This window comes from Papaver somniferum, chromosome 9 (genome assembly GCF_003573695.1).
Source record: "Papaver somniferum cultivar HN1 chromosome 9, ASM357369v1, whole genome shotgun sequence".
In the NCBI taxonomy this organism is placed as follows: Eukaryota; Viridiplantae; Streptophyta; class Magnoliopsida; order Ranunculales; family Papaveraceae; genus Papaver; species Papaver somniferum.
The window spans coordinates 75,980,241-75,994,990 of NC_039366.1; the positions used below are offsets into that span (position 1 = coordinate 75,980,241).

The 14,750-nt window shown below is 37.8% G+C and overlaps 1 protein-coding gene across 1 annotated transcript; it reads right to left on the bottom strand.

Moving 5' to 3' along the window:
* Positions 1-3,936: 3,936 nt before the first annotated feature.
* LOC113307862 (linoleate 13S-lipoxygenase 2-1, chloroplastic) lies at positions 3,937-8,712 on the bottom strand. The gene is made up of 9 exons (XM_026556326.1): positions 8,267-8,712; positions 7,736-8,004; positions 6,779-7,016; positions 6,123-6,446; positions 5,951-6,036; positions 5,749-5,859; positions 5,349-5,653; positions 4,962-5,228; positions 3,937-4,852 (listed from the first exon to the last, which is right to left on the bottom strand). Exons 1-9 carry the CDS (start codon positions 8,655-8,657, stop codon positions 4,093-4,095), a joined length of 2,751 nt encoding a protein of 916 aa, XP_026412111.1. The 5' UTR covers positions 8,658-8,712; the 3' UTR covers positions 3,937-4,092.
* Positions 8,713-14,750: the final 6,038 nt, after the last annotated feature.

The window sequence follows — 14,750 nt, forward strand, 5'->3', positions numbered from 1 at the left end:
AAAAAAATCACCATTTTTTTCATCTCGTTGCAGAGGCAAATTTTTTTCCGCTCTCCTCCTCTCTTTCTTCATCTTCTCAAATTTTGCTCCTGCTTTTGGATTACGAGCTAGAGTTTTTATGAAGATCTCTTTGAAGATTTACAGGTATGTTATGTTGTTGTTTTTTTTTTCAACTGAATCTGTGAAGATCAGATCGTTTTGATTACGTTTTCACCTTATTCTTTCGGTTTTTGTTTGTTTTTTGCATTTGTTTTGGTTTGTTTTTTATGAATCTTGATCGTAATTATTTAATTGTTTGGCTAGATTATGATGTTTTTAACATATTTGAAATTTCGATTTGATAATCTTGTTGTTTTCGCTTCTTGATTTTATCAAAATCGTGCTTGTTTGTTGTTTCAGGGGTATTATCCAACAGTACATATGTTGAATACTGATACAAATTGCTTTTGATTCTGTTTTGTTCTTAGTTTTATCACTTGTTGTTGTTTGATTCATAAGTACATATCTTCGATACTGAAATAAGACTCTCTCGATTTATGGTCTTCTTCAATATCTCTCGCTTCTACAAAATCAGATGAAAATTTCTTTGTTGCAATGTTTATATTAGGGTTTTCACGATATAATCGTGGTTGTATTTGATTTCGTCTTTTATCTCCGTGTCTAATTTGTTGATTATTTTAGTAGATCTAGATGAATAATCAGATTGTTTGTTCATTTCGTTATTAGATCTGATTATACCAGTTCCATTTTTGTTGGTTTTAGATTTATTTCAGGTTGTTGTTGTGTATGAACCAGCAGTACGTATATCCCGTACTGACAGAAACCTATTCTACTTTTAAGAAGAAGAAGAACAAGATGGTGCATCATTATGATTTACGAGGAGAATATTTGTTTTCTGTTTCCAGGTATGCTTTCTAATCATCTTGTTTGATTATTTTGTTCGGTTTTTCTTCTTTTGATTTGTTTTTTTTATTGTATTATGATAATCAAATCTATTTGATTGACGCTTTTATGGTTTTTAGGTTTTTTACAGTTGTTTTCGTGTATGAATTGACAGTACATATATGGCGTACTGATACAAAACTCTTCTAATTTTGTTTTATTTGAAGTTTTTCCAATTTTTTTGGTTCGATCCATGAGTATGTATGTATAATACTGATAGGAAACTGAGCTAGTTGATTGTCAACAATTGTGATTCTTAGTGATCAGAGAATCAGACAAGTTAACCCATTACACACACCTAATTCCCTTTCCTGCTATGTTTCTTGAAGATTGCAGATTCTGTTGGGGCTTTTCTCATGATGGATATGGCTCACATAAGTGGTCTCGTTGCTGCATTTGTACTTGCCGACCCATTTGAATACTGTAATGTTGTAACAACCACCACTCACCAGGTACACCTAGTCCCATTCATGAAGTCTGCAAGACTGCAACTACTGACACCAACACAAGCATCATTTGTTTTTATTGGTTTAGGTTCAAGGGTCATGTTGTTTACTATGTCTTCTGTTTCAATTTGCAGTCATTACGAGGTCCCAGAGGTGGCATGATTTTCTTCAAGAAAGATCCTGTTCTTTGGGTTGATATGGAATCTGCGATTAACAATGTTGTTTTCCCAGGGTTACAGGTAACTAAAACTGTAGCGGTTATTTGTGATTTATCATTGGTTCAACATTATAACATTTTTTAGGTTTGTTACAGTTGTTTTTCGTGTATGAATTCACAGTACATATATGGCGTACTGATACAAAACTCTTCTAATTTTGTTTTATTTGAAGTTTTTCCAATTTTTTTGGTTCGATCCATGAGTATGTATGTATACTGATAGGAAGTGCTATTTGCTGTGTTTTTGCTCCTTTTTTAGTCTTACCCTTCAGTACTTATGTGAAATACTGTAATATGTCTTTCGATTCTCTTATTTTTCATAAATCTGTCACCTGTTGTTGTCATACTGTTGATTTGTAGTTCATGAATCTTCAGTACACATATCGCATACTCATAGGAAGTGCTCCTTGTTATGTTTGATTCAGTACGTATATGAAATACTGAAATAGATGCTCTTTGTTACGTTTGATTCAGTACTGGAATTGGATATGAAGATGATCTGGAGCTGCAGTTCAGAACTTATTGCAAGAAATGACAGATTTTGAATGATAGGAACATGAGTTGTTGTTGGTTCATATTTGCAAGCTTGTGAAATCGGTGGTGGTCTTGATGAAGTTACAAATTGGTTGTGACGTGTGTTTGAAAGAAGGTGTGCTGCAAATGGATTTGGAGGAACATAGAATGTTGGGTTGCTACATTGTATGATCCTACAATGTATGTGATGTAATACGTTTTCTAATTTATTTATCATTGATTCTTACAGATTTGTACTCTACCTGGAAGCAGTGCAGCAAATATGTACTCGAATTTGTAAGCATTCAGATATATAATCGGATTTGTAAGCAGTACGACAGATATGTACTCAGACAGATATGTACTCAAATTTGTAAGCAGTGTAGCAAATATGTACTCGAATTTTTAAGCAGTGTACCAGATATGTACTCAAATTTGTAAGCAGTGTAGACACACACGTTTGGTAGTAATGGGCATTATGGACATTTCCATGTTTTAATTAATTTTGGACCTCCGGATAAAAAAAAATTCCAGTTGGACCCTACTATAAATAACTATATGGGCCTAGGACCAAACAAGAAATTTTCCATAAACTTATCCTCGAACATGGACCCAGAACTCTCATTGTATTTCTTGGCGTCTGGCCCAAACAAACGAATCCTCCTCATGTCAGCAGAATCCCTTGCCGATAAAGATTTTCCTGCTTCAGAAGTTGGCCTTTCCATCTTAAGAAACCGGGGTCAGGTTTATCACCGAGTCGAAGAAGAAGAAAAGGACCCGGAATCAGGTGTATCACCGAGAACAGAAAGAAGGCTAAGGAAAGAAGAGAGAGAGAAGAGAAGGGAGAAGGGAAAAACACCCAAAAGAAAGAAGCAACAAGAGAAGGAAGAAGGAAGGACGAACTTTATATGAGGAAACAACTGAATACATAACTATGGTGGGAGCATTAACGTATTTAACTGTTACTAGGCCAGATATATGTTTTGGTGTTAATTATGTGTCACAGTTTATGCACTCACCAACAGATATGAACTTACAACTTGTCAAAAGGATTTTGAGGTACTTGAAAGGGACCGTTGGTATGGGTATTACTCTGAAAAAAGGGAGTTTGTGCATCTAAAGGCTTTCACAGACTCAGACTGGGCTGGTTGTCCAGATACTAGGAGATCAACTTCTGGCTATGCAGTTTATCTTGGTCCTAACTTTATTTCCTGGTCTTCAAAGAAACAACCAACTGTTTCTTAATCTTCTGCAGAGGATGAATATAAATGCTTGTCAGTTGCATCTGCTGAGTTACAATGGATTTACTTTCTTTTGGTTGATTTGCATATTAAGTTGGATAGTCCTGCTTTGCTTTTGTGTGACAATACCAATGCTCTGTCTCTCGCTACTAATTCAGTTTTTCATGCCAGGACAAAGCACATAGAAATACAGTATCATACTGTCGGGGAGTTGGTGGAGGAAGGTTTCTTACAACTACAACACATTGCATCTGAAGATCATTTGGCAAACCTCTTTACTAATGGTTTATGTTCACCAATTTTTACAAGATTATTACATCTTTTACTGGGCATTTTCTTCTGTTGTGTCTACATCACCTACTTCAGCATCTACTTCTGTTCAGATTACTGCAGCTGATTAGTTCTTTTCTTTTTCATTACATTGTCCGTTTTCTCTCAATCTGATATTGTGTATGTGTTAACCACTTATGTGTTGAGTCTGTGCCACAGTATTGTCTCAGGTCAATAGTCAATCATTGACCTGACTCTATTATTACAATTTGTCTGTCTGAATAGCCTATTAAAGGCTTTGTAATAACTCTTGTATCGTTAACGTTTTATTCAATAACATTCATAGTTCTCTCAGCACCAAACTTTTTATTGATCACACAAAAAAAAAAAAAGAAAAAAACTTAGCAAGGGGAAGTGATTATTCCGTTAACTTCCATTAAAAAGTTGCAACAGGATTTGCCATTTAGATAGAGATGCTATTAGGTACACCCATCCCTGTAACCCCATGTTCAGAATAGGGTTTCAATAGTTCATATGGAACAACTCCTGCTCCAGCTCTATTCTTCAAATTAAAATCCGCATTTCTACCATCAATTATTCCTTCTAGTTTTTTCAGATCCCCTTGAAATCGTTCAAAGGCTGCCTTAATTTGGGGATCTTCGGCCCACGCTGGTTCCAACTCACCACCTATGTACTCTTCATCTGGCGAGTGGTTGGATAACACATCCAAAACTGCCATCACTGTGGTTGCTTGAACTTGTGTAGGAAAACAGTCCAACAATGTAGACTCGGGCCTTGTCAAGAAACTCTTGTATTCCTCGTCAGTCGGATCTTCGACGGGCATATTTGTTCTCGCAGTTGTGGGTCTGTTCGGGATATAACCCGCATAGTGGTACTGTCCAAAGTTGACGGCTGCATGTTGACCGGATGTCACCCACATTATTGTTGTCAAGATGCCGATAAGGTCATCTTGATTTTTAAGAACTGGCCACCATGGTTCATCTTTCTTATCTTCGTGGCCTTTGGTTCGGACTTCTGTCCACCATGCTTGAAGTTCAGTATCCGATTCAACATCTTCGAGTTTGGGGTAGTAGTGGTTCACGTAGAAGCTGACCCACTCTTTTAAGGCGTCGTATAGGACCAGACCATCATTTGCATATGGGTAGTCTTCGATAATCAATTTTAGACCATGATCAGCTGTTGGATCCTCAACTGCTAAACCCCTGAAGATATCAGATGAGAAAAATTGATGAAATATAATACTCGCATGCTATTAATCAGATTAGGCGGTGCTTTAATAATGAGATGCATAGTAAGTGGGCAATGGAGTACCTTCTTATCAGGTCAGCTGGCAGAGCCTCCTGGTCAAATCGCCATTCCTTACCGTAAATAGCGGAGCTCATGTCTATGCTGTACTTACCAGGAGAGAAGGCACTCTCAATGATCCCAGCTGCATTGATAAGTTTTTGCCGAGCAAGCGCATTGATTTCCATGGTGTATCGAAAATGAGGGAATAACAGTCTATATATTGGATGCATCCCGCTTAGCCGTCTATTTGCTGCAATTATGTAAGGCTCTGTAGCACAATGAGTTCGTAACCTACACAACCAAGATCTCTCTTTAGAATTTGTTACCAACCCCTGACCCGGTCAAACCGAGTTACCTCAAGTACTCGAGTCTCATAAGGAAATTACTAATAAATAAGGTGATTCGGTTTACCAGTGACTGTAAAGTTGGTGATATCCAGAATCATGAGAAGTGACATGTGCTTTAGCCAGTTTCCATAACCAACAACTAGTAGCATTGCATCTGCTCGGTGTGAAGACCTCCCTCCAATAGGGTTTGTCTCCATTTCTTGGTCTAGTCAGTTCGATGGCTATAGGTTTCAATGTGCCATCCTCATCCAGGAAAAATAGAGTTCTTGACCCATATAATGTGGTTCCTGGGAGTTCTCTCACCTTGTTCACATATGGCAAAAACAGATCATGATAGTCTAACTTAAACAGTCTCTTTTTCTTCATTGCCTGCAAAATATCAACAAAACAGCAACATTTCAATCACTTGGTTGTTTCAGTATGTCTTCGTGAAACTGTAAAGGGAGTCTTGATTAAGTAATTACCTCCTGAACGGTCATGATTCCTCGGATTTGACGCTCAACGAGTTCAGTTGTGATCAATGAGTCTTGTGGTGCATATATCTCTGGGTCTAGTTCACTTTTTAATGGCCAATCCTAATGAAATCTTACAAATGTTAGCTCAACTAAGATATAAAGAGTATGCCTATCAAACTTAAGTTAGAATATTTCTTGCACTGGTCATCACCTTGACTAACTGAATACTGCAAGGATTGAGTCCGGCAAGAGTCTGCCGAGAGAATTCTTCGTCTTTCAACCAAGCAAATTTGTCTCCTACGTACATTAAGATTAACCAGTTAAAAATGTTGGAAACCAACCAGAACGGAGCTGTTCCTTCTGAATAGTGAAGATATACATACTGTCTAGCAACTCCGGAGTTTCGAAGAGTAAGAGCTCGTTGGCTTCGTTAGCGACAGCTTTAACAAGTCTTGGTAAAAGTCCTTTGTTAAACCATCCTTCTTTGGCAACTTTTTTCATGTGGATACCTTCGTTGTATAGAGAATCAATTGCTGTGAAGTAAGGGAACCCCTGGTTTTCATCAACCAGTCTAGTCTCTATCTGAGGTATCAACGCACCCAGCACCGAATCCAGAGTCTTAAATTGAAACGTCAGTTGTTTAACCTCTGAAAATGCTTCGTCTCTTGGCACGTAAAAGTCATTGCTAAGTGATTCTGACCGTGGATCTGCATTTCCAAACAGTATTCATTTTTTTCTATCACTCATAAGTTACTGGAGTAAAAACATGATCAAAATAAAATGATGTCATTATGATCTCTGTAGGTGAGGATTGAAAATTTGTGTGGCTCAACTAGCTAGGCCAATCTCCTGCACAGGCAGATATCCTTAACTTTTATCTTTAACTTCTAGTCATCACCGGACATTATGCTGTTTTTTTGTGGTTTTTTTTCCCCATCTGAATTCAGAAGAAACAAAGGAGTAGAAAATCTCTACAGTGATAAATCTACAATTAGAAACGAATATATCTAAACTGATAAATTTAGTATCATAAGCGAACCTTTTTTTGTTGGTGGCCGGCCAGTTCTGCAACGTCTCGGGTAGGGATGGTCAGGACCACCTAAGACAGGACGAGCCAACTCATCAGTTTTGTCCGGATTTCCGAGATCATTGTAAACGTCGTAGTCGTAGATCCTCTCGTATTGGTTTCTCTCCCCTTGGCCATCCCCACGTAACCTGGCAAGCTCGATTTCTCTCAGCTTTTGCAAACCTACAGGCGTCTCTGATGGCAAATATGACTGCAGTAACACAGTCCACAATACCACAACAAAAACATATATAAGAATATCGCCGAACGTATTTATACTCGGAAAGTTTTAACTGGATCGCATGAGCAGCTTTTTTATTCGACAAAATTTTGTGGTCTTTATGTGAAAAAAGGTGAAGTTTAATGATAAGGTTTACCTGGTTGCCAAAAGAAGGTGAACATGCCCAAGAAAACTCAGTTTCTATTTTACTTTTTTTTAGCACTATACTATACAATTATAGGATCACTGTCTTTTACTTATGGGTCATTTTTCTTTTTCTGGCAAAAGGTTTTAGTAAGCAAGGCGAGATCCATGGCACAAGAAAACAAACGACCTAGCAAATAAGACACAAAAAGCATTATGAGCTAGGCGGCCAGACAGTTGGGCATGTTTTATGGAGCTTCTTGGTTCACAATTTCCATAACCATATCACTCCCTCTACCCATTGTCGGCCGTGGCGATGGTTAGGGCCAGAGTGACTACCAGGCGAAAGAAAGGGAGTTTCTCCTGACTAAAACTTGCCCAAACCCCCTCCTAGATGATGATGTTTAAGATTTTTCTTTCTAGGCCTAACTGTTAATCGAATCAACCAGTAAGTGCATAAGCCATAATTATACTTCCTCCGTCCCGTCTCTAAAAGACAGGCAGGTTTGTGTGAAATCATATCATGGAAAATGAAAGGGATATTGAGAGGGAGGAAATATTAGCACCTTGTTAGAGAAGAATATCCTTTTGTCCCGGTTATTGAATTTCGAATGAACCCAAGATTCACAATTAATGTGAAGAGGACCATTAGGGAATCCGTTGAAGACTATGTCTTTGAGAAACATTTCCTTGTGGTGTTGATTCTCAACAAGAACAGCTCCGATCTCTCCAAAATCTTCCGGTACCTCAAATTCACACTCGTAGCTCACTTGTTCACCTTGTTGACCAATCCACTGTGCGAAATCTTTAATTGGCTCTTTCTCCTCTCCAGACTCTGCAGCAAATCATATTTCATGCAAAACAAATGTAAGTTATAATTAATACAAATCAACGTTATATATAAATATGTGTCAAAATAGCCATCAAGTGACCAACGTATGGGTCGCCAAGTGAATAGAAAAAGTGCAGAAGATAGCTGAGGACTAAACCCAGCCCCCTTAAACATCAATATTTGTATTTGGTACTAGCTAGCTAGCTATTATTTATTTATTTATTTATTAGTTTTTCTTCTGTTTACTTTTTTTAAGAAGACTTACTAGGATCAAGTTCTGAGCTCACAAGCTCGATGAGCAAAGTTCTTTTAGCTAAATCAGTAAGATCATCAAGAGCTCGATTAAGCCCAAGATGCGACAAAGCCCCAGCAATAGTTAGTCTTGTGGTTACTATTCCCTTCACCTTAACAAACTTCTCTGTGGATGTTGTCGTGGATATTTCAGCCGAAGCTCTGATGTTATTTGACATGGTTTTAAGACGACCCCCACTAATTTTACGACCATAAATCGACCATGGTCTAAGTGGAATAGATGAAGAACTTCCATGATGAGATGGTGATGACAGGAAGGAGGATTTGTTCAAGAGAAAAACAGACGATGAAGAACTTCCATGATGGGATGAGTTAACAGTTTGGAGAAGTTTAGAGTTCAGCATTCTTTCTCTCCGTCAGTCTGCCTCTCTCACTCTCTCTCTCTGAACGGGATGAGATTACAGATGAAATGCATGTTTTTATAGAGGAAAATGTGTGGCAAAGTACGTAGGGATGATGATGATAACATTAATCTTTTTACCAAGATGTGTGTGTATAGGAATTTACAGATGGACTTGGTGAGCGACGTTTGCTTAATTTTTCAAACTTTTCATTCTCATTATGGTCCCCCGTATCCATGAAAAAAACGCGGGTTATTATTTTGATATTTGATTGTAAATAAGCACTTTCTTATTGATCTACAACAGGTTATACTAGATTCTCTGTGTGAGTATAACCATGTTATCCTCCCTCGTCATAAAATGAACACACAAAATACATGTATCCGTACTCCTTGGGTCCCCCGTAAAATTGTTTTTATTTTATAAATATCTATTAAAATCTGCGGTCATCCAACTCAAAACCAATTGACAATGAGTGGAGAGGCCCTAATAGATTATAAATTGCAGGATCCTAAATAACCCAACCATATGGGACTAATAATCTCAACACGCCCCCTCACGTATAGCCTCGGCGGGTCTTACAAACACGTGGACAATTAAATCGGGTGACGCAGAATAAAGATGCGGTCAACTGACTCGACACAAATAGCCTGCTCTGATACCATAATAAAGTCTGCGGGCATCCAACTCAAAACCAATTGGCAATGAGTGGAGCGGCCCTTCCATATTATATTTTAAGTTAATTAAGCGGATTATAGCGATGTGGGACTATTGTCCTTTCACACGTCCCCTCACGTGTAAGGCTGACTGGGGCCTCACACGTGGACCTACGTACGAGTTTACCAGTCCATCGGTAAACAAGTGTACACAGGTGAGTGACTAAATCAGGGGGTAACACCTCGACCAGTATCGGCACTGGCCTACACCCCGGGTTTACAAGTGACAAATCGGTCACGGTAATAATAATGGCCAAAATCGGGCCTACACCCGGCGTACGCAAGTCTGGGTCTGAGGCTTAGCTCTGATACCATATTAAAGTCTGCGGGCATCCAACTAAAAACCATTTGGCAATGAATGGAGAGGCCCAAATAGATTATAAACCGCAGGATCTTAAATAACCCAACCATGTGGGACTAATAATCTCAACACGCCCCTCACGTGTAGCCTCGGCGGGTCTTACAAACACGTGGACAATTGAATCGGGTGACGCGGAGTAAAGGTGCGGTCAACTGACTCGACACAAGTAGCCTGCCCTGATAACATGTTAAAGTCTGCAGGCATCCAACTCAAAACCAATTAATAATGAGTGGAACGACCCTTCTATATTATATTTTAAGTTAATTAAGCGGATTATAGCGATGTGGGACTATTGTCCTTTCGCAATATCCATCACTTTTTTGGTAAAAATAATCAGTAAACGCAACCTCTTTGCTGCTGGTAATTAAATCCCAGATTTACGTGATTTTGCTTTGGTCTTGGATTCTATCTGTAATGATGAGTTCCCTGCCATGCATCATTCAAAGCCGGAAACTTGCTCTAGTAAAAAGCATCATTCAGATCATACCAGCGTTTTACTTCTCTTTTATCTTAGCTCCGGCAAGCTATCGTCAAAAGATAAAAGAAAACCATTTCATGTTTCCTTTGGAATGACGTGGAGAATGGGAAAAGCATTATAGGTTTGGGTGACAAAAGGTGTGTAAGTCTCTGGGAAAACGCATAAAACGTTTAAAAGTCCTAAGCCTAATTAGCAATTCGGGATTCGGCAAACATACGGAACGGCAAATGTACGAGTATTATACGGTTTTGTAAAACCCAAATTCGGTCCAAAGTTCGGCCAACGGAACGTGATTCGTCAGTAATTCGGAACGGCATACGTACGTGTATAATTCGATTTATAAACGTGAGTTCGGATCTGAAAATTCGGTCTATATATAATAAATAATTAGTATTTATAAGGTCATAGACTAATTTTTATGCATACATGTGAGTTATTTAAAAAAAAAAAACTTAATATGATGATATTAATAATATATACAACATTAGTCATCAAAGAGGACGTGGTATAATGATTTAGAATCTAGATCTCTCTCACCTTCACCTTCAAATCTCTTCTGTCATTTTTGTTTCATAAAAATTACAACAACGTCTAATATTGGGCCGTGTATGTTTGGGAGGCAGTAAAGCCCAAGAAAATAGGGCCTTTGAAAACATAAAAGCTAAAGAATTTCTGGCGAATTAAGCGGACGTATCATTCGAGATACGTAAAGTTCGTGAACGATTCGCGAATAATCCGAGAAATACCACATAATACGCGTATTGGGTTCGGAGTTGCAAACGTACACGAATAAAACGATAAAATTCGCGATAAGGAAAAATTCGTGAATGATTCGTGAATCATTCGAACTTACTGACTAGGGTCCTAAGATCAAGCTACTCCACATTTGTGGAAATCAACAAATTGTACTGTAAGGGAGAGTTCAATCATTCGGGTCTTGTCGGACGCCGTGTGCGTCTTATGCATTGAGGTGTCGGACTTTTTGTACCTTGTACAGGAAGAACGCAAATTAGAAATTTGGTTTTATTTAACCAACAGGAAAGCAGGCATCTTTTCTCTGTTAAGTTTCAGTCGTTTGAGTCTGCGACTCTGCATTCAGCACAAAAGTTCACTAGGAGCATACTCTAAATTTGAAAATTATTACTCCTACACAACAGTATTGATTAGCATCCCCACGTTGACAGAATTGATTAGCATCCTCTTTAAGTGGGAAATGTATGGATGTTATCAAAGCAAAAGGAAATATCGATCAAGGGATAGTTCGTTTGATGAGAGACGTAACAGGTAACAAGATTTGGTAAGTAGTTACATCAATCACTATTGAGAAAAAAGTTTGTGCCAGAGAAGATATAAAAAATCTTAACATATATTACTATTTTTGTAATAGTAGATTGTACTATTGATTAAGAAATAATTGGCCAACCGACCTCTGGGCAGAAGGGAGAGAGTCTCTTCTATGAAGACTATTTATGTAATATGAAGCATAAAATATGAAAAATGATTTGGTGGTAGTCTTTGGGGTCTGGAAAACCTAAAATGCTCATTTCTTTTAATTCAATTATTATAACTCCTTATTATCCTCTTTTTTAAGGGTATAATTAGCAAGCAAACTAAAATATAACATATCTAAAAATTTGTTCTTTGAAATTTTACAAATTTTAAAGAGATCTACACAACGAGTACAAACAATAATATCAAATTTACAATTTTTACGAAGAAAAAAAAATCAGAGGTGTTTATCCTTTTAGGCACAATTTTCGAGAATTGAATGCATAGCCATTATGCAAACCATCACAACGGATGCATAACACATTATGCAGCCATATCATGGTTTATGCATCAACCAATTTTCGATTGCAACTAATAAAACGATGTACTCGCTCTGATTTAGGAAAAGTGATACTTTCACTATAAGCACAATTTTCGAAAATTGAACGCATAACAATTTTTCAAACCACCACAAAGGATGTATAACACATTATACAGCCATATTTTGCATCAACTAATTTTCCGTTTCAGGGAAAGTGATACTTTTACTCCGTTCCAGGAAAGTGACACTTTCACTCCGTTTTAGGAAAAGTGATACCTTCATTTTTCTTTTCAATTTGAAATGTTTTTAGGCAAATGAAACTGTGAAAGTGTCTTTTTTTCTGAAACAGAGGTATTACATGCCTAAAAATATCATTCCAAAAAACGAAAAAAACGTTGATTGTGAAAATCAAGAAAGATGATACTTTCACGTAAAAGGACTACACCGCTAATGTATAAAGCGTTATGCAACCAGCGGTGCTTCGTTTTTCTTCGATCGGCCCTCCCCACTTTGGCAGCGGTGTTCTAGTTAAAGTTAGGAGGAATATATCTCTTGTATCTTCGGTTAACTTAGAACAAATGAAATCAGGAGCATACTCCTGCCAAACTTTAGATAGTCTGAACTTCTTTATAATGCTTAGTCAACATATCTGATTGCTTATTACACAGTTTCATAGAATCAATTCTATCCAAAAAGAGTTCTGGTGGGGCAAAGATTATAATTCGAAAGGGGTGTATATAATAGCATATACCTTTGATCTCTTTGATAATTATAAAACTTGAGTTATGAGTGCGAATGGTTTTTTCTTTTCTGAGGGAAGGAAGAAAAAAGGAATACAAAAAAAGTCTAATGGATTTGATGATTTTCTCAATTTATTTGGAATTATAATACATAAATTCAAATCATTCTTTCTCGAGCCGTACGAGGAGAAAACCTCATATACATTTCTAAGGGGCGTTGTTCATCTACATCTATCCCAATGAGCCATATATTGGATCGTTGCTATTGATGTTCGGTCCTGAAGAGAATGGCATGGACCTACTGCTGCGAACCATTGAGTATGGGAGGCTTAGGTTTCAAATGGGTATACGGTCAAGTTTTCATCCTAGGAAATAATGTTTTACATTTGTTTAAAGGAAATATATTCATGAACTTGTTTCATGAATCAAAAGGGAAATCAATAGGTTTACTAATCCGCCTATTCATTGCATATTCTTTGATAACCAATATGTGAGAGGTTGTAGAACCGATCTTAACTCTGGCTATGTATCTTGGTATAACTGATCACAATACCTAGACTTATGATTTGGTATGACCGATCCTGGTAATTGGTGTAACCGATCCTAAATAATCACCATGAGATGGTATGATCGATCCTTGTAATTGGTGTGACCGATGTGACTACTAATTTTCCCATAGTCTACGTAATGTATACAGTTCGGAAAGTCGAATACTAAGTAGTATTGATGCCTCTGTTGAAATGATAATGCTTAGTTATAAAAGATACTAAAGATCACAATAACAACGAAGAACACAAATGTAATGTAAATGATGCTAAATTATCATGAGACACAAGAGATTACGTGGTTCGACTTTTGTCTACACCCACGGGGTAATGAGTGATTGTTTTTATGAAGTTGTGGTGGTTGCAAAGATCTTAAATGCTTCCCAAAATAATAGATGGAACTCAAGTCGAAGTAAATACTTAAGTTCTAAACATAAAAGTGGTATAAGCTGAAGACTAGATCTTCTCTCCTATCAATTGAATGCCTTTGGTTTGTTGGTGAAGCTTGGTATTTATAGCCCCTTCTTCTCCAGGTATATCTTTGGGTCCGTCGTTCCCTGATATACCTTTCGTACAAATGGTACATTCGTTCACCGCGTGCTTTCTCCAGTCGGACTCTGCCACCTCAACTGACCCACGTTCCTTCGGGAACTTCCCAGCCTCAGTATAGATTGTACCTTCGTTCACCGCTAACTTTGCTAGTCAGAACCTGCCACATCATCTCTCTCCACGTGCTTTGATTATGCGTGTAGATAAGAGATTTGTGCATTTAATGCTGATTAGATATGTCATCTACCTCTGTCCCTTCACCAACTGCCTCCCTCTAGACTAGCCTTTACTTTTCTATCTTGGTCGTCAAGGTATCCCTTCTTGGGATAAGATAAAGTAGATCTACGAAGGTATCTTCTGCTACTAAGGTTTCTCTGCATAGCGAGGGCTACCCAGTTATCTTGTATGCGACCACTGATACCGTGACACGTGCTCCACAGAATATTGGTATTCACAGTTTTCCCATTTTCTTTCATATTCTACAATTTGGTAGGATTGGAAGAAAAAACTTCTGTGACGTCGCCATTTTTGCACGTACCAGTTGGGTGGTCCCCAAATGTTCCTTTCATGCAATAACTTCCCCTTGAATTTCGGGAGATCCAAATTTTCGGATTCTCCAGCCGCTTATAAGAAGAGAATAAAGAAGGAATTTCATTAACTCTTCTTCTCACGAACTGTCGCTCTCTCTCCCTTTCTCAAACATTTCCTTTGTCTTCTTTTCCCTCAACTGCTGCTTTCCTTCTTGGTCTTCATAAGCTTGCATTCGCTTTTCATTAATAAGGTTAGCAAACTTTGATTTCTCAACTTTTACTATTGCTTTTTGTATTCTCCATGCTTCTTTCTTGGCTGTTGATGTTGCCTCTATCTCTGCATGTATCAATTCCCGCTTCTTTATGC

Coding starts and splice junctions, on each gene's coding strand:
- LOC113307862 (XM_026556326.1), bottom strand. CDS start 8,657: ATGCTGAACTCTAAACTTCTCCAAACTGTTAACTCATCCCATCATGGA. Junction 5,654..5,748: donor GAATCATGACCGTTCAGGAG/GTAATTACTTAA, acceptor GATATTTTGCAG/GCAATGAAGAAAAAGAGACT. Junction 5,229..5,348: donor CACCAACTTTACAGTCACTG/GTAAACCGAATC, acceptor TTGGTTGTGTAG/GTTACGAACTCATTGTGCTA.